The sequence below is a fragment of the Sipha flava genome, unplaced genomic scaffold, assembly GCF_003268045.1.
Source record: "Sipha flava isolate LNK unplaced genomic scaffold, YSA_version1 521_pilon_pilon, whole genome shotgun sequence".
Classification (NCBI taxonomy): domain Eukaryota; kingdom Metazoa; phylum Arthropoda; class Insecta; order Hemiptera; family Aphididae; genus Sipha; species Sipha flava.
In genome coordinates, this window is record NW_020273477.1 from 454,948 (window position 1) to 475,216 (window position 20,269).

Sequence of the window (20,269 nt, forward strand, 5' to 3'; positions counted from 1 at the left end):
TGTCGGATCGTCAAAGGTCCTTCAAGTATGAAAATATCAGCAAAACTATTGTTGTACAGTGTAACCCTGATACTTAAAGTACTTAACATCTGTAACTTTAATAGATCGAAAACTAATTAATATTTTTTTTCATATTTAGTAGCTACGTTTTTTGTAATAAAGTAATTTTAAATACACATTCAAAAAATTATATACATTTTTTGAATTAATATTATTTATTTTTTTGCATATATTTGTTGAAGAAATAGGTATATTTAATACATTTTATGTTAAATAATTGCATATTTTGACATTTCATAATGCATAACATATTTTTATGACATTTTGGTCATTAACATCCGAGCTCTAATAATAACTATATTTTACTATATATATATACATATATTAGGTCTTGTTTTCGACTATTTATAGCATTATAGCAAAACTTGGTTTATTTTCCCAGGAAATTGTTTATTGACGATGTAGACAAACAATGTATCATTACATTATTCTATTCAGTGGTATAAGGCTTAGCTTCCCAATTTTTTTCAACTCAAGGCGCCCTTTTTGATTCAAGGTTTTTTCAGGGCGCCCTTCTCTAAGTCATAGCATGACAAATCATAAGGAAAATGTTAGACCCGATAGTATTTCATGACGGCGCGGCGCCCTTATACATACATCGCGGCGCACACTTTGGGAAACAATGGTATAAGGTATTAACTATTTTAATATTTATTACTGTAAACGTTGAGCAATAGTGCAACACCAATGTCTTATATTATTTATATTATAATACAACAAGTAATAAAATAATATTTTTTTTCTATAACTGTGGATGTGTGTCTATTGTGTGATAATGTAAATTTAATGCATTACTAAATTACATATTTAATTATTAAATTAAAAATGAAAAGACAGTCGAATGCCTTTATTTCTTTTTTTTTCAAAAAAAAGTTAAAGAAACTGATCAAGAAAACAGCTTGTCAAAATGTGATTCAGATCAAGATCAACCTAGCAAAAAAATTGTGGTAATAAAGTTGAACTATTTTTTGAAATAATCTAAATGTTCATACATTTATGTATTTCTTATTTCTATGTAATTATTATCAAGGCTGAGCAAGTTAATGTTTTTTTTTAACTCGTTAAGTTAAGTTTTTTTTTAAATAATTAAGTTAAGTTAAATTAAAAGTCACTATATTTTTTTCGTTAACTCGTTAAGTTAAAAGTTAACTTGGAAAAAAAAGTAACTTGACTTAGTTTAAAGTTAAAATTTCCTAATTTGCAAAAATAAAAATTGCACACATAATATTAGTTTTTTTACGCTCAAGAAAATTACTGGCGAAATTTAAAATGATACATTAAAGTATTAACTAGCTATCAAAAAATCTACTTTTCTAAAATAAATCTTAGTCCTGAACTCATACTCAAATCAATTTACAATTTTAATAATGAAATTAAATTGGAAATTATACCACAGTTGTTTTATATTAATCCCCCATCGACACTCGCTCTCATGGTATTAACTATTTTCACAGATTATTCTTAGAATTTCTATGAGTTTAAACCGTTTATACAATAACAATAAATCTATGTTTCTTTTGTGGCCAGATGGTAACCAGATAATAACGTGCTTTTCTTTCTGAGTCAGGCCGCTCCATACATGATAAAGCCTTGTACAGATATAAAGGCGTTATATTATTCTGCTATTTAGGACATTGGGTCAGCTAGTAAGATAAAAAAAGAAAAAAGAAAGTTGATAAGATAACAATCACATAATGTCAAAAAATAAAAAATTATAAAACACTTAAAATTAAAAAAAAAAAAAATCACAATTTCAGATTTTTTATTATGATACCAACTTATTATATTTAATTTTATTTTTACTTATTTTAAATTAAGTTTCATTTTTATTGTAGTACTTTATGGTACACGATATTTTTTGTTTGATTACTTGGCGCATAAACAGAGCAGATGGTTTTCCAACACAGGAACAGGAAACATACAATTGATTATGCGAGAAACATTTGTTTTCTAGATTAATACCAAAAACACTTAATGACTGTCCCTGGGATTTATTTATAGTCATAGCGAAAGCAAGCCGTACTAGAAACTGTAGTTGTTTAAACTCGAATGGTTCGTTAGTCGGAATCATTGGGATGCGACGTATCAAAACGTCTCCTCCTTTTCGCTAGGAATGTCATCTTGCATTTTGAAATTTAATTAATTTACATCAGTGTTTTTGGCAGCCAGTATAGCTCGTTCGCTTAACCAATCATGGAATAAGTATTTTTGAGCAACATTTGGAAACATTTTATGAATGAGTTCAGCTTTTGATTGCGTTAACTGACAAAAACTCTCAGGAAAGGTGATGCAGCCAGTCAGCACATCTATAGAAAATTTGCCATTATCAATATCAATGAATTGTTTAGAGAATATGTCTCCAGATTGATCACTTTGTAACATGACACGCATATTCTTACTTAAATGTAATACATACTTTTGTTCTTCGTTCAATAGTGGAAGATTTATTTGAATCTATTTTTTCAAAGTATTGAGATCATACGATTTTTCATGTTGATAAAAAGCATCGTGCATTGGGCGATTGAGCAAGGCCATCCCTAATTGATATAATAGCTTGTTTGACATCATCAAGCACATATCCTCAATGAAAATCGATGTCTGATTGTAAATTTCTTCACTTATTTGTAAATTCATATTCTCTGTTCTATTACGTATATTAAATAAAATACCGCCACATATATTATCTTTATATTTTATCCACAAATCAATTGGTTTTGATGGGAATTATGTACATATGATAATGGAAAACAATGTTCGTATTTGATGAGCTTGTGATGAAATTACAGCATCATTGAGAATTTGATCCCAATATTCATCGTTTTCTAACAGTTGCAAACGATGACAGGCTTCTCTGTAAGATCCACACAATTCACCATCAACTGTTCGTAAATGTTGGAATAATGTTGGAAGCACATTGCCGTAAATAAAAACATTCATCGTTGCTTGGATGAACAGAATAAATTCGACCTATTGCATCAGTTAACCTGGGTAACCTGGAACTGGTTTTCCTTGTTTCCTTCTCATAAATTTCTTTGTTGATTGATTTCAAGTATAATATTTTGACATTTCAGAATATAGCAGTGTTTGTGCGAAATTATCATTTTGGCACGTCTCGAAAAAAATGATTATAAAAAAAATGGTAGTAGATAGGTGGCTGGTGAACTCTCTGTATTGTATTCTGAGCTATAAAATACACTCTCTGTCAGTTTTCTAAGTGCACGGCTAAGTGAACAACTGTGGGGTGTTTTTCATGAATTGGAAAAGAAAAAATTCGCCAAAACGCTTCATTACTGCTAACATAGCGGCCCATTTGGTATTGGGTTACTTCCTTATTTGAATTTTTTGCACCAAATCCAATCACAGCCATATCACTTCCTTTGGTTACATATTTACATATGTACTTTAATAGATTTTACTGAATGGCAAGATTCAACATTGATGTGTGCTTTGAAAGTTTTTGATAAGATCGGTGAATATGGAACAATCCAGCGATTATCTATTTCAATATCTTGTTAATTTATTTTGACAATTATTTTCCATTGGCTGCTAGTGATCGCCGACGATAGAGTGGATTTCCAATATTTCCAGTAATTGTTTCCGATATTAATGTGCTTTGAACATTTACCATCTACCATACACAGTGTATTTTGATTAAGTGTTCCACATGGACCATGTATAATGTTTTTAATAACTACCTTATGCAAGCCAGGATCTACTTGTTCATTAGTGATTTCAGCTGATATGACTTCATCAACTTCATTTGGCCTAATTTTTTCTACCAACCAAATCAAAATGTGTGCATGCGGCAATCCACGTTTCTGCCACTCTACAGAATACATCCAGCAGTGTGTCTCACCAAACACAATATTTAATAATTAAATCCATTTTATATGTCATTAGTTTTAATTGACTTTTAATTTTACTTTTTTTAACTAATATCAACCATAACAACCATCTATAAACAAAAATTTCCATCGTATATCTCGAAATTTCTGTTTAAGCACCTCCCGGGGTCGGGCCTATCACTTATTAACTTCTTTTAAACCATCCAGGGCGTCACAAGAGCATATTTGAGGGGATAGGAGGGGTATTCGCCCCCCCCCCCCTCATGAATCGTATTTTTTTTGAATATAATAAATTGATTTATTTAAAAAAAGTAATGTATAAATAATTAAGAATATAAATTACTATTGTATCATTATGTTATCATTATAACAGGAACATAAGCTGTAGTTAATGAACTGTAAATTACTTTTTAGTTTGTATTGAAGAAAAATTAATTTCGCGATTAAAGTCCAGTAGTAAATATACTGAGGAAATGATAAGTCACTTCTTTATCAAAACGGTTCTTAGCAAAGGTTCAGTATAAAAATCAACTATTTATAAGTATATTTTACCTTTTTTAGTCTAATTATTGGTAGGTTTTTTTTTTATCAACCTGTTTAACATTTTATTGTTTGACGAAGAAAATTTTTGTTTTTAACCAAATATTTATCTGTATTCAATGTTTCATTACAAAAATTTTCACTACAAAAAGCTACTCGTCTTTGAGAGAAAAATTTTGAGAAAAATGTATGGACCTATTTTCGATGACAAGGAGCAAAAATTGCTAAGGAGGTCAAATGAGGATCTGAAGAATCTATATTCAAAAGAGGGCATAGTGCAGTTCGTAAGGAGTTCAAGACTTGCTTGGACTGGGCATGCGTGAAGAGCTGATGGGTCCCTCATAAAGATGGTTATGGTGAATCAAATAGATCTGAAAAGATCAAGGGGACGCCCAAGGCAAAGATGGCTAGATGCAGTTAGAAGAGATATAAAGGAGTTAAAGCCGAATTAGAATGGAAACTTAGATCTAGCCTACGCAAGAGATGTTTTGGGAAAACTGGTGTTAGAAGCAAAGAGCCTAAATGGCTCGTAAAAGCTAAATAAAAAAAAAAATTCAATGTTTCATTATGATTGAATGGACCAAATTTTTTTAACAAACATTTAATGTTAAAAATTGATTTAAAAACAGTAAAATCCGTAAAAATCGTATGTATAATGAATTTCTTTATCGCTTATGAAATAAATTTCAGAGTTTTAAAAACTTTCAGAATCGGTAGGTAAATAAGTTAGTATTCGCAAGGTCGGATGTAGGAATGTGGGGCTCTGGGACCACCCTTAGATTTATTTTTCTGTTAGTAATCTGAAGTAAAATATCTCACAGGCGAGCAGGTTCTTTCAATATATATATCAGTATGTTTATTAAGTTGCCTATAAAACTCCTTACAATTGTTTTTGTGGCTTTTTGACATAAATTTTTTATTTATAAATAACGCCTTGAATATAGATAAATACGAGTATATATATATATACGTAAAATATGAGAAATCAAGTGAAGTATAAATGGTCAGCTAAATCGATTTACAACAATTTATGATAATTTGAGATTCGAGATGCCTTTGGAAATCAGGGTCCAATTTAGCTTTTTTTAAATATTTTAATTTTTTTTTGTTATTGTGATAGAATATGGACGCTATTTGCACACCGAAACTTATTCTTAATAAGTAATAATAATTTCTAATCTAAAATATTCAGAATTTTGGTTAGGAAAAAACAATAATTTGTTGTAATAAAACAATATATGTAGTAAATTAATTTAAATGTATATTTGTAATCACGCTACTAATTTTTATACAATTATAATATATAACTATTATACTATTATATTATTAGTTATTAAATATTAATAATAATATTTATTTATCACTTTATGACAATATCAATGATTGAAATCTATATTGCAAATGTTATATTGTGTTTTATACTTGGATGCAAAAAAAAAGCACATTTAGTGGATGCCCTGCTAACCTGCTCCCCCCTTAAATCCGGCCCTGAGTACTCGTATATGATTACTCATATTACATTTTCATTAATATTTAAAAATAAAAATTTTATTACATAAAGACTTTCAAAAAATTAGGTATCTATTTTTATAGTTTTATATTTAAATCAAAAGCGCTTTTTAAAAAATTTATCAAATACGAAAAAAATATCTTTGCTATAGGATAAAAATTTCAAGTTTCTAGCCACATTACTTTTGGAATTATGAATAAATAACTAAAATTGGAAAAGTGAAAGTCTCATTTATAGTCTATTTTTACCGTTTTCAGACAGTTTTTTCCTTACGCCTGGAAAAACTATTAAGATTAAAAAAAATTACCTATCTAAAGTACCACCACATGCCAATTTAAAATCTAAAAAGTTCCCAGAAAAACTTTTGGACGAGTATTTCTATTCGAAAAAGTGTTAAAAAAATAAAATACAAACATCCATTATAAAACCATAATATCCTACGCTTCACTCAAAATCTAAAAGCAATCATGTGATGAAATATTTGTGTTTACAGACGAGTAATAAAGACGGGTTATACGAGTAAAAATCAATGTGAATAATTTAAATTTAGAAATATTTATATATTGTAACTAGCTGTCCCGACACGGCGTTGCCCGCGTATTAGTTGGTTTTTTAGCATTTTCGTAGGACATGTATTAGTGTTATTATGTATGAGAAAATTTAAAAGTAATAGGTAAAGTATCTAAAAGTTGAAATTAAGTACAAACCAAAATATATATTTTCTGAATTTACATTTTATTCATCTTATATTAAATTATTGTTTGTAATCAGTGACCTACTTACAAAAAATACTATATACATTAAAAACATACAAAAATAAATTAAATTATTAAAACTAAAAATTATCTAAGTACTACTTTGTGTACAACATTCCTGGTTAACCTGTCTTTCGCTAACACGAAGAGATTTGATGGTTTTCCTACACGTGAGCAGGCAACATATAGCTGTCCATGTGAGAAACATGTGTTTTCCAAATCCAAACCGTCATTTGGATTTTGAACGTAGTTACAAAATTATTTCCATCAGATGTGAGGTCGCAAATTTTAGTTGCGCCAAAGGACGTCATTTGGAAGCAAGAATTGAATTTGCGTGTCTTACGTAAAAATAATTTCGAATCGTCTGATTCGCCAGCAAGAAATGATTTTAAAGGTTCCGGTGGAATAGGAAGAGGTGCCAGTACAACTTTTCCAGATGCACAACACATACCAATCGTTTCATTGCGGAATTTTAACGCTTGACAATATTGGCATATTTTATCCATTGCACCAATTATAATTTTAGTATGTGCAGAGTAATTGATATCTGGTGCATATTCGAACGCAAGGCGAACGAATGATGCACGTGTTAATGCACGGTTGGTTTGTTGTCGCTCTCTGTCAAGTTCTCTAAATGTGGCTATGTGCCGTTCTCGCGCCGATCTTGTTCTCAATATATTTTGTCGTAGACGTTCATCACGCTGTTCTCGAGACTCTTGTCTGCGAATTTCTGCTGTTCTGATTTGTTGAGCTGCGTTTCTTGCTGCAATTTGTTCTTCCGATTCATGAGCTCTATTAGCACGCATACGTCGTGCATTTTTACTATACTGATTGTGTAGGTTAGATTTCCGCGGCATTATACTAAATTTAAAAAAAATTAAAGAATATTCAATACTGAACACTGCACAATAATAACACAATACCAAGTATTTATGGTTAGTGTGTAGGTAAAGTAAAATACGAAAACACTAAACCGGTACAAATTAAACTGTATAAATAAAAATAACAAACAAAACTCGAGACGGCGCGATTAACTTCAAGCCAAACCAAAATATGAGAATGAGGCAAACCTCGCTTTTGCCACTCAATAGAATACAGCCAGCAACGTGTGTTACCAAAAACTGAATATTTTACGGTTAAATTAATTAAAGATTTTAACTTTTGTTTAAACACACGTGTAAACGATATCGTGACGATGTATTGATTGTTGGCCTGGTAATAACAAACTTTTTATTTCTTCCCAATTTGGATTACACGTAAATGTAACAAACAAATCAGGTCGACCGTAATGACGTACATAAGTCATCGCATCTTGTATGTATTCCTGCATGCTCCGTGGACTGCCGATGTAGCTTGAAGGTAAAATACATGCAGTTCCGATGTCATTGGCGTTTAAATTTTCATCGATGTTTCCGGTGATAGAAATACACCGAAATACACCATGCAATTATACACATTTATTAAAAAGTTAATTAAAATATTTAAAAAATTTGAAAAAAAACTATCCTATATTTTAAGTTGGACCAAATTACACACGGTGTAAAAAATTTCATCAAAATCGGTCCAGTAGTTTCGGAGATTATCGCGAACATACATCGTGACACGAAATTTTTATATATATAGAATGATATACATCATTCAATTGTAAAAGACGGCACAAATATTTTATAATAATGTATACTATTCGTATGTACGTGATTTTAAACCATTTTATATAAATAAATAACGGTTCCTTCGAAACCTGCACGGACAACACAAATCGAACAATAAAGACTAATCTTCAAAGGACCGCCCAAGATCCATGCCAACATACGTCCCTATGTAACAGGGACACACACTACCCTTCCAAGAGCTCTTGATCTTAGGTCGTCAGTGCATGCAGTGCAATCGTAAGATCAACGAAGCAACTCTTTTTTTTTTTGGTCGTTTGTGTATGCGCACCGATCATAAGATTATCGAGTGAGTTTTTACGTGCGATTTATTTTGACTTGTCATTTTAATCCGTTCGACTTGTGTTCTTCGTACGAGTGTTGAAGAGTATCCAGTTCTAGTGCAATTAAATTCTGCATTTGTCCATTTTTTCAACCTCACATCGATATCTGAAGGTCTACGGTAAAACAAATAAGTGCTGCTTTATTTAGCTTGGCAGACTGAACAATTGCGTTGATCGGCTCTCGAACCTTCTCAACTCTGAGAGCCCTCCCTTAAACAAGGAGGAAGGTAACAACCCTTTAATACATTCATATCTCATCACCATTTATACATATACACTACCCCCTCCCCACTTTATTTCATTTTTTTATTTTTGGGTTATTACAATATTTACAAAATATTTTAGTAACTGTTGAATTGTAGGGGTTGCGGATGTCGAAGCATCCGAGTTGGGTCCCGAGTACTAGGGGCTAATCGCAGGTAGTTAACTAGTTGGGTCCCGGATTTTTATAGGTCCTACACTAGTTCCTGAATATTTTTTGGTAAGTACTACATTATACTAACATTTTCCTTTCCATATTAATAGACATTTTAACACGATCGAATACTTGCGCGATATCAAGGAATATACATGGGCAGTGTTCTTTTTTTTCTAATGATGATAATATTTTATCGGTGATTCTATGTATTTGGTGAATTGTTGAATGATATGATCGGAATCCAAATTGAGTACTTGGGATGATATTCTTTTCTTTAATAATAGGGGTTATTTTTTTAAGTAGTTTTTCGAAGTTTCCCTAACGTCGGTAGTAAACTTATAGGGCGGTATGAAGTTACTAAATGCTTTGGTTTTTCTAGCTTAGCAATTAATATTATTGTTGAGAATTTCCATATCGGAGGAATGTATGACAACCTAAGCATTGCGTTGTATATATGAGTGAGAAAAAGTATGGTTTTGTTTGTTATTTTTTTGAGAATTTTGTTATTAATTAGATCGTACCCTGGAGATTTGTTGTTGCATAGTTTATTAATATTTGATTTTATTTCTTGTAGTGTAATTGGTTTAGCTGGTAATGACATAGGTAGTGGACTTTTAAGTTTAAAATTTAATTTCATTGATGCATTATTTTTTTGGTTGTAAAATTATTTAATAATAAAAATTATGTAAAAATAGTAAATATTTAATAGTATAATAATTAATTATTAATAATATAAAAATATTATCTGCATAATTTCGTTTTTTTTTTTTGTGCATATTTTGCTCATTTTACCTTCTATAACTTCTCATCCCTATTCATTATGCTTCATGCAAAATTTCAAGATTAAAAACGTTGTTCAGAGGTAATGTTGACTGTCAACACTTAAGAACAGGTTGGTCTGTTTTCATTGTCAATTGGCCCATCCTTCGTAAATTGTCATAAATATAATATTATGCCTTGTAATCACGATAAAAATATATTCTTAGTTGAAATTATAGGTAAATAATAAAAATAAATTATTGGTAACCATGGTTAACTGTGCTAGTAATGTAGAATAATCACAGGCATTTGTAAAAGATACTACCTACTCATAATAGTACCGAGTAAATAATCATTGGTAATAGACAAATAGTTGTAATGCAATACATTGATTTAAAATGTACCATCATAAGTATAAAATAAATACTGCAAAGCTCTTGTAATATGAAACATGCCATAACGTTTTTTAAGAAAAATTTATTGTAAGTGCCCTTAAATTCACTCAGATTTAAAAACATTCAAGACTAAGGAAACATACATTTTTTAAATAATGAACAATGCTAAACTTTACTTTGACACCAAAATAATACTGTTTTACAAGAATACTCCAAACATAAAGGAGTTAAGAATTATTATTTATAACAATCAGGAATTTGTGATATAGTATTATTAAAATACTAATTAACATTTATTGTTTTGGTGGATTCTTGTAAAATAATTGAGGGATTCAGTTGACAAAATTTATAATAGAGTCTAGATTGATGAGCAAAGAAATAAAGGCAAAGCTCTTAGTAAACATTTATCCATATTGATTTAAGGTAAATATCATAAATCAATATATTTGTATAAATAAAATCAACAACAGTGAGAAAAAATAGCTCTAAAGTGCTCTGAAAGTATTTTAATTCTTTAATCAATGGCAATGTGTAAAAAGCATATTAAACAACACTTAACATATTTGAATATGTTAAATATTTATTTTATTTTTACCATGACAAACTTATTACACTTACATTTTAAAAAATAAATAAATAAACGCAATAGCGATAAAAAAAAAGGAAATAAAAAAAATACAAGACACTATAAACTACTTGGTTTTTAGTGTTTTTTCCTTTTGGCAATAAATTAAAAATTAATAATGATAACTTAACTTATAATTAATTAATATGATTAGAAATTCGACAAAAACAGCGATATTCTTTTTACTGCAATATTTTTAATTTTTTTTTCTTATTTCCTTAATAGTTATCGTACAACGATAATGTTAAGACCTTATCTTTATATAAGACCTAAAGTTGTAATATTTTATAATTAGTAATTTTATAATTATAATTTATAACCATAGTAAAAGTACCTATATGATACAGTGTGTGACATCAAACTGTTGCCGAAAAAAAAAATTATAATTATAATTGTAAATTATGTAATTTCTATTTTATATTTACATAATAATATTAGATGGTAAGATGTAATCCTATTGATAATTTTTTTTTAATTATAAAATATACGTACTATAGAAAAAATTCAAAAAATGACTGCAACACACACTCAAAAACAAAAACAAAACAAGGGTAGAACACAAAATCATTACGATATTCTATAAGATTCTCTAAGTACTGAATGTATTAAAATGTTTACAAAAATGTTCGGTTAAGCAAAAAAATGTAATTATAAATTTGATATTTTGTACATACTATTAATATTATTATTACATATATCTATATATATGTACGTATAAATGAGTACATGCATATAAATATATAATTTTTTTTTTTTATACTTAGTAAACTAAAAGTAAAATTATTACTTTTATATTTAGTATGTTCATAAATTATTATACAGTTTGTTAATTCAAGTTGAAAAAAAATGTATTTTCTAACAATTAACCATGTGGTAGTAGACAATATTCAATGAATTTACATTATATTCAATGAATCTTTTTAAATAGAAATAAATAGTCTTTTAGGAAAAAATATATATTTATAAAAATATTAAATCATAAAACTAGCAAGGTTGGTTTGTCAATAGTTTTTAAGGTACTATGAAAAGAATTTTGAATCAGATAGCTAACAAATTAGAACACAACAAATGGTATAGTATACAGTGAATTCATATAAAAAATCTCATCCCATACTTGCTTAACCGAAAATGCTTTTTATGAAGATAAATTAAATAAGACAATATTATAATTATATTCCAATGCATTCATGAAAGATCTAAATAAGAATTAATACATTATTTGAGTTTAACTGATAAATCAATAATAAAGTTAACAGATATATTGGAAAATGTTAATACTAAGTAAGTGTGAAATTCACCAGAAATATGCATACTAAGTGTTAGCTATACAGTATCAAATTATTTAGAAACTGAAAGTATCACCACCACCATTATTAACAGTAAGATTTGCAAGATATTTAATGGCATGGGTTAATCCATTAAGAGAAATAATCATTTATTTTAGTAATTCGTGGACATTTAAAGAATTAAGTAATGAAATAATAATAATAATAATAATAATAATATAAAATAATGACCACCAACAGATACATGGTGGCAAAACTTATGGTTTTATCAGATTCATAATGCTAACGTAATGGTTTTGTTTACAAAGTAACAATAATATTAATATTAATTAAAATTAATTCTATTCGATGAATGCTTGACAGTTTAAAAACAACACGAATAACTCACACGTATGTTTTAATAGGTATAAATGCTTTTTAAAAACTGGTTATGTAATATAAAAATGTGTATGTGTGCGTTAATTAAAATGTAAAAAAAAAAATATAAAAAAAAATATATATATTAAAAGAAAAATGTTTGTAATTAAAACAAAAATATTTATGATCAGAGCATAACCCTCATGAAGGCCGTCCGTGGTGTTACAAAATGTTAAGGCGATTCTAAGTTTTTAAAGGAAATTGATGTCAATGATTAACCCATAATATTTCTTTTGTAAATGTATACATAATGTGTAAAAATTAAATATAAATGGGTATCAATAATGAAAAACAGTTGAAAGTCTCAATAGGAGCAAACTGTAATAGATCAATTTTTCTGTAGAATAACGCCTAATTATTTTAAAAACCAACATCAGTGTAAAATCTAAATCTTTCCAGTGAAAATAATATATAGGTAGTTCAGATTTATTAGATGAAAAATGCACACAATTCTGATTATATGTTTAACACTATGAACTAAATTTTAATATTATACACAAGATTTAATTTACTAGTATTTACACAGAAAAGTATATAAAGTTGTTTTTTGTTGTTTTAAAAATTATTTTTTATATGAACACTCGTTAAAAAAACATTTTAGGAATATAATCTTTTTTAGCGTTTATAACTTTAAATACTGATCTATTCTATTTATATGACTTAGATATAAATATTTTCATAATTATTTAAGTTTATATGTATGTGTGTATATATATACACATTTGTATATTATATGTAATAAAATATAGTTGTTAACACTACGTTTCCATAGATAGTATTTGTTGCCACGGTTTTGTTTTTTTGAGCACCTAAACAGCCGCGGACATTTGTCCCAAAATGCGCAAACGGAAGACCTTCAAGTCGGGTGGTATTTGATTTTGAATAATGCAACTTAGAGATTACTTATGAAAAAAAAAAAACATTTCATTTCGCGTGAGTGGTCCCCCGTTGAGAAAAAAATGTTTGAACTGTTTTTTACTTTATTTAAGTTTTTTGTTTATTTGTTTATTTAGTTTTTTTGGATTTTTTTTTTTTTTTGTAATTCAGGGACCGTTTGGTGTTGACTTCATAGGTCTCATCAGAGGGCCAACTCAATTCCAAATACGTAAAAAGCTATCCCAAGAGCCAGTAGCTACAGCCATGCCATCCTCAGTTACTCCTAAGCAACTAACACGGTTGTCATGACCAGCCAATATACCTAAAATAATAAAACAAAATTAATATATACCTATGTACATGTCATAAAGTATTAGAAATATACTTAAATTGTATCATAAATTATAAAAATATTTTCTATCTTTCATTATTATAGAATATAATTATAATAATCATCACAAGGTTTTTAAGTCACAATTTTTTTTTTTTTTTTTGAAAATAGGCTACAGTAGTAGAAATAAATTCTAATGTGATAAATACATTAAAATGTTTTCTTAATATATTTATAATGGGATAATTATAAATATAGTTAAAATATATTAAATGTTTAATAAAATATCTATAAATATTGTTAATAATACTTGTGATGCTTAGTAACTAACTAGTTATTAATATAAACATTTAATATTTAATGGTATAGTTAATTATTTTATGAGATTTTATCATGGCCAGACGAAATGTATCAGTAGCAGACGATGAGATTTTTAGAAACCGCTGTGAACATGAAATTAAAGCTCATGATAATTGGCCAAAGAAGTGGGGATGGATTTTAGATGAAAATAAGTAAACTATATGAAATAATTTATGTATTCTTGTTTAACATTCCAATAAATCACTTAAAGGAAAACGGATAGTAAATTGCAAATAATAAAGGAAATAAAAGAAGACTTTAAATATATTGATCCTAGACATATGTTTCCATTTCCAATTACTACATCAAAAGAAGTAAATAATTTAAATAATATTATTAATTATGACAAGAGGGTGAAAAAATGCTTTTATATATATTTAATGATAGCAGTAAGATATTTTTAGAGTTCATGAAACACATTATTATAAGTTGTAAGTGAAGTTCATCTACTAAACATTTCATAAATAAATATTCTTATTAAGTTTTAGTATTTATTTTTAATAATTAATTATGATCTAAATCAGTGATTCTCAACCTAGAGGAATTCCCTCCCCCAGAGGAGAATTTAGATACTGAACGGAGGGAATATATTTTTGATGATATAACGAGCATTTTATTTGCTCTGCGAACATTAATCCCATTTGTATCGACGTATTTCTGTGAGTCAGGCTTTTCCACACTTTTGCAAATAAAAAGCAAGCAAAGAAATCTGTTGGATATAGAAAATGATATGCATTGCTCATTATCAAATATATCCCCACGGATTATGGACTTAGTAAAAAAAAAAAAAACTCAAATTTCGCATTGAATTAATTTTACCATCATATTTAATTATTATTTATAAAATTATATTCAAAAATATATTAATTATAAAGTTAATTTGTATTTTATTTTTAAAATGATGATAAAAAAAAAAAAGTCATTAGTTGTATAATATATTATAATATATATAGTTATTTTACAAAATTTTCTTTGTATGGCTGTCTTAAAAAAGGTCATCTAATTTAAGGGAAGAGGGCATGAGATTTTTGAAAATGAACAAGGGGAAATGGAATAAAAAAGGTTGGGAACCACTGGTCTAAATCAGAGTTGGGCATTAGTCGAATAAAATATTATTCGATTGATTATTTAAATAAAAAATTATTCTTCATTGATTTATTCTTAATTTTATTATTGATTTTTATTTTTATTCATTATTTAGTTATTCGTTATTCATTATTCGTTATTCGTTATTCCCTATAATCATATAAATAATAAATTTAAATCCAAAATAACGATGTATAGTGATAATATACTTATTATTTAGACTTAAATAATATATATAAAGGTAATACATATTAATATATATAATAATTGACAAAAATAAATTAATTATACTTTTATATTTAATATCATTATTTATTTAATATCATTCATGATTTTAACGAATACATTTATTCTGAATAATTGTTTTATTAACGAATAAAACTATTCAGAATAATTTTATTCTTTATTCAGTACACCACGATTATTCAGAATAAAAAATTATTCTTTATTCATAAATAAATTAGTTATTCAGGCTTTTATTTTTTATTCATTATTTTGATTTGTTTTTGCCCAACTCTGGTCTAAATGATATATTTAAAAAAAAAAAGTTGAATAGTTTATGATTATTCATAGTTTAAAATTAAATTAAAATAAGTTTTTTTTTTAATATTAAAAGAATATTACAATAATTTACTCACAATTTTAAATAATATTAAAACATCATATTTTAAGAATTTTAAACAAATATAATTTCATCTACTAGACTCTAATTATGACCTCATATTTGATGAGCTTAATATGTTTTACTTAGATTGGTTGGCTATCCAGTAAAATAAATAAAAACTTAAATAAAATAAAGGAAATAAAAGAAGACTATAACTATAAATGTATTGATCCCATAAATCTGCCACCCTTTCCGATTACTACATCAAGAGAAGTAAATAATTTAAATAATATTATTAAATATAATAAGAGGTCGCAATTGTATGCTTTTTTATATTTTTTATAGTAGTAAGATATTTTTAGAGTTCATGAAGTACTTAACCTACTGAATATTTCATAAATAAATAATAATTTATGTCTAATAAACAGTTTATTGTTCATTAAGGTATTATTACTGTTGTACTTATTTGTGGTTCAAATTAAGTATTTTGAAAAAAGATTGAATTATTTCAAATTAAATTTAAATATGAATTTTTTTTTTAATATTAAAAGAATAATAAAATAATTTACTGTCAATCTTAAATAATATTAAATTATTTTATTTTAAAAATTTTATTAAAATATAAATTCGACTTCTATGCTTTAGGTATGACCTCATATTTGATGATGTTGATATGTTATACTTAGATTGGTTGGCTATCCAGTAAACAAGAATTCCAATTAGAAATATATGGTCCAGATATTATGTGTTTGCCAATTGGAAAAGAAACCAAATAACAAAAATAATAAATATTGGTATTTAATAAAATATTCACTATAATACAAAATAGAAAAAGGATTTAATGAGATCAATTGATATTATCTGTTTAATAATTTGTTATACATAAATATAGAAAGTATCTACTTTAAACAATAGCTACATTTTTTAAATTATCGTGAATTACAAATTCTTTTTTTTCGTTCAAGTTATTTATACATTTATATTCTTTTTGTTATAGTTTATTAAATAGCAATGGTATTATAAAAAATTTTGGATTCATATATTTTTTATTTTAAAATTGCAAAATCTGTCAATACAGATAAATACAAATATCCTATTTTAATGAGTTTCAAGGGCAAAACAAAATAAAGCATATTTATTGAATTTGAAAAATTACTTCATAAAAAAATACAAACATATAATTGTTAATAGCAAAATAGCAAAATTTCATACAGAAAATTGGTAGAAAAAAAAACAATGTTATATCATGTCATTATGGGACTAAATAATAAATAATTTAAAATGAATATGATTTAGTTTATAAATATTAGATATAAATCAAATAAGAATTTATATTTACCCAATAATAAATGTATGTTAAGTAGATATGTATTGCAAAAGAAATAGATAAATATAATATACTAATTATTAAAAATTATATTATAATAATATAAATTTAATTTAGTGTGACTTATATTTTTAAACTTAGACTCAATTTTTTTTGTTATTTTATGTAAAATAAATTTTAACCAACCAGCACGTTCAGCTTTCATTGAGTCCCAAACATTGCAGTTGAAATCATCATATCCTGCCAATAGCAAACGTCCTGATTTTGAAAATGATACGGATGTTATGCCACATATGATATTGTCATGCGAGTACATTGCTAATTCTTGGTCAGACCGAATATCAAATAAACGACAGGTTGCATCATCTGAGCCAGTAGCAAAAGCATAGCCATTTGGGAAAAACTAAAATTTTAATTTAAACAATTAAAAATATAAATATATAATATATGTATAAGTAATTGTTAATTTATGCATGAAAGTTAATACATAATTCTAAAAACTAGTTAGATATATTATTGAAAATAAATAATTACGGTGACAGCGTTGATATCAGATTCATGTCCTGGAAACGTTTGTTTGCAAGTTCCATCTCGAACATCCCATAACTAAAAATTAAAAAATGTTATTTTAGAAATAAAGTATGTATAGTAAATAAGTAATATTTGGAAAAAGCAATTTTTATTTACTTTGGCTGAAGCATCACAAGCTCCTGATACAAATGTTCGCATATCAGGTGACATTGAGAGCGACATAACGTCACCAGTGTGTCCAATGAACGATGAACACTGTTGGCCAGTTTCAATGTCCCATAATGCACTATGAACAAAATAGATTTTTTTGATGAGTATAAAACTTATTTATATAACAATTTTTAAACATTTACCATGACATATCTCCAGAGCTAGTGACAATTTGGTTATCATCAAGGAATCTACAACACGATAAGTAACCTGTGTGCCCTGGCAGTTCTCGGCTAACTCTTACATTACCTTCTCTTGTTTTTAAACTAAAAATATAACAATAAACAATAAATAAAATTTTAGTTAATATTATTAAAACAATATTGAATACCTATAAATTGAACATATGTTGTCTAAGCCACCACAAGCAACAAAACTGCCAGATGGGGCATATGCACACGTCATCACCCAGCTAGATCTAAGTGGTATAGCGTGTACCTTGTTTGTCGTATAGCTGTCCCATACGATAAGTTTGCCATCTTGTGAAGCTGATACTAGGTTTCTGGAATAATAAAGTAAAAATTTAAATAAACATTAAGTTTTAATTTTTTAAAGTATATATAACTAACTTATAAGTATCTTTGCTATTATAAATGTATATATTATAATAATAATAAACATATAAATATTTTATTCTTATTTTAAATAAAAATAAAATTTCAGTTAATATAATATACTTGAATTACCTGGAGTCAGAGCCCCAATGCATGGCATATATTTTAGCGAGATGTCCACGAAGCGTGCGTCTCGTTCGCATTTGTATCCGGCCGACCGGTTCCATGCTGGTGGTTGCTTGCGCCAGACTTGTGTCGCATGCTGCTTTTCTTGCATCCTAAAATTATTAATATGTTAAATAGAATAGACTGAATATTAAAATCAGTTAAGTTATTATTATTTAGAAATGTATTAATCTATACATGGAATATACTATTTATTGATACATACAGATAGGTATTATATACTTAACATTTAATGCAACATTATTTAAGCTATGATAACAAATCATTTTATTTAGGTTTGAATCATCTAATGTATTTCATCATAGTTAAAATTTTAAAATGATTCAATTGGATTTATATAATTATTTTCATTTAGCATTGCAAATATTCACCAAAATGTATTAAACAAGTATCTACAATGCATACGAATGACAGACAATGATTTTATTTGAATAATATAGAAAAAGTTGTAGAAAAACTTATACTATAATTGTATAACAACTCATGCATTTCATTTAACACACTTAAATACTATAGGTTAGGTTTTTATATAACTTAGGTATAAAGCTATATTTCAAAATAAAAATAAATTTTAATCCAAATTAATGTTGATAAAATTAATATTAGTAATACAAGTCAATTTTAAGTTGTTACTAACTTATTATTTTAGTAATGTACATATCATTTTAATATAATATAAACATATATAATTCTACATAATATTATTGAGCAATAAAACATGTTTTACCTAAATAATTTATACTGGTTATAATAAAAAGTTAATGATATAAAATACTAACTAAAAAAGAAGAAAAAAGGTTTTCTGTAATGATATAATAATAAAATCTGTTGACACTAAATAAAAACAATTGAACTAATTTTGATTTTATTTAACATAAAATTATATCATTATAAATATACATATAAAAATAATACTTTCATATGATAGAATCAAATTGATAGTGAACAAGAATTTAAAAAACTAACTAAATGATTTAAGGAAAAACATTTTATACAATGTTGTATAATATATATATATATATTGAACTACTTAACATTTTTTTAATATATGAAAAGTTTAAATATTTTATAATAGTAATTATTATTTTCATACATATATATATATAGACTGCAAAGAATACAAATTTTAAGAAGCTTTGAATAAATTTAATGAAAAAGTATCCTAAATCCCTACTTTAGACAGTTAAGTGGAATCAATATTCTGCATAATTTTTGTGAATAGTATTTATTGTAACTTTGAGTTACCTATTTCAAATATGATTATAAAAATTCACCAACTTACACATAAAAAATGTCATAATTTGACTCAAAAAATTTCATGATGAACATGTAGAAAAAAAATTGTACAAATCTTATTTTTAAATTGTTTATAAAACTTTATTTTAAATTAAATATGACAGGTTACTTACATGATTCAGCATTTTTGGATTATACGAGTATTCTTTTAATATTTTTCAGGTTAAACGGTGACTTCATTCATTATAAGGTTATAGGTATTTATTTAATTATTTGAGCATAATTGTGTCTTGAAAAATGTAAGTAGACCAATCAATGATATTTACCTAGTAATACTATACTGAATTGCTGTTTTTAATTTCAAA

At 26.7% G+C, this 20,269-nt stretch overlaps 2 protein-coding genes across 3 annotated transcripts in view; one reads left to right on the forward strand and one right to left on the reverse strand.

Moving 5' to 3' along the window:
• Nucleotides 1–13,619: 13,619 nt before the first annotated feature.
• The window catches only part of LOC112690814 (guanine nucleotide-binding protein G(I)/G(S)/G(T) subunit beta-1), a 44,263-nt gene continuing 37,613 nt past the window's right edge, over nucleotides 13,620–20,269 (reverse strand). The window contains exons 3-9 of one of the 2 annotated variants that reach the window (XM_025564911.1): nucleotides 18,615–18,760; nucleotides 18,260–18,430; nucleotides 18,072–18,194; nucleotides 17,875–18,004; nucleotides 17,722–17,793; nucleotides 17,374–17,590; nucleotides 13,620–13,801 (exon numbers count right to left, since the gene is read on the reverse strand). In XM_025564911.1, coding sequence (XP_025420696.1) covers nucleotides 13,695–13,801; nucleotides 17,374–17,590; nucleotides 17,722–17,793; nucleotides 17,875–18,004; nucleotides 18,072–18,194; nucleotides 18,260–18,430; nucleotides 18,615–18,760 — 966 coding nt within the window. In that variant the 3' untranslated portion in view covers nucleotides 13,620–13,694. The remainder of the gene's footprint in view (nucleotides 13,802–17,373; nucleotides 17,591–17,721; nucleotides 17,794–17,874; nucleotides 18,005–18,071; nucleotides 18,195–18,259; nucleotides 18,431–18,614; nucleotides 18,761–20,269) is intronic. The other variant, XM_025564910.1, reaches the window with a different exon arrangement.
• Nucleotides 14,133–16,805, forward strand: LOC112690815 (uncharacterized protein C20orf85 homolog). Its single transcript, XM_025564912.1, has 3 exons — nucleotides 14,133–14,322; nucleotides 14,382–14,484; nucleotides 16,547–16,805. Exons 1-3 carry the CDS (start codon nucleotides 14,204–14,206, stop codon nucleotides 16,634–16,636), a joined length of 312 nt encoding a protein of 103 aa, XP_025420697.1. The 5' UTR covers nucleotides 14,133–14,203; the 3' UTR covers nucleotides 16,637–16,805.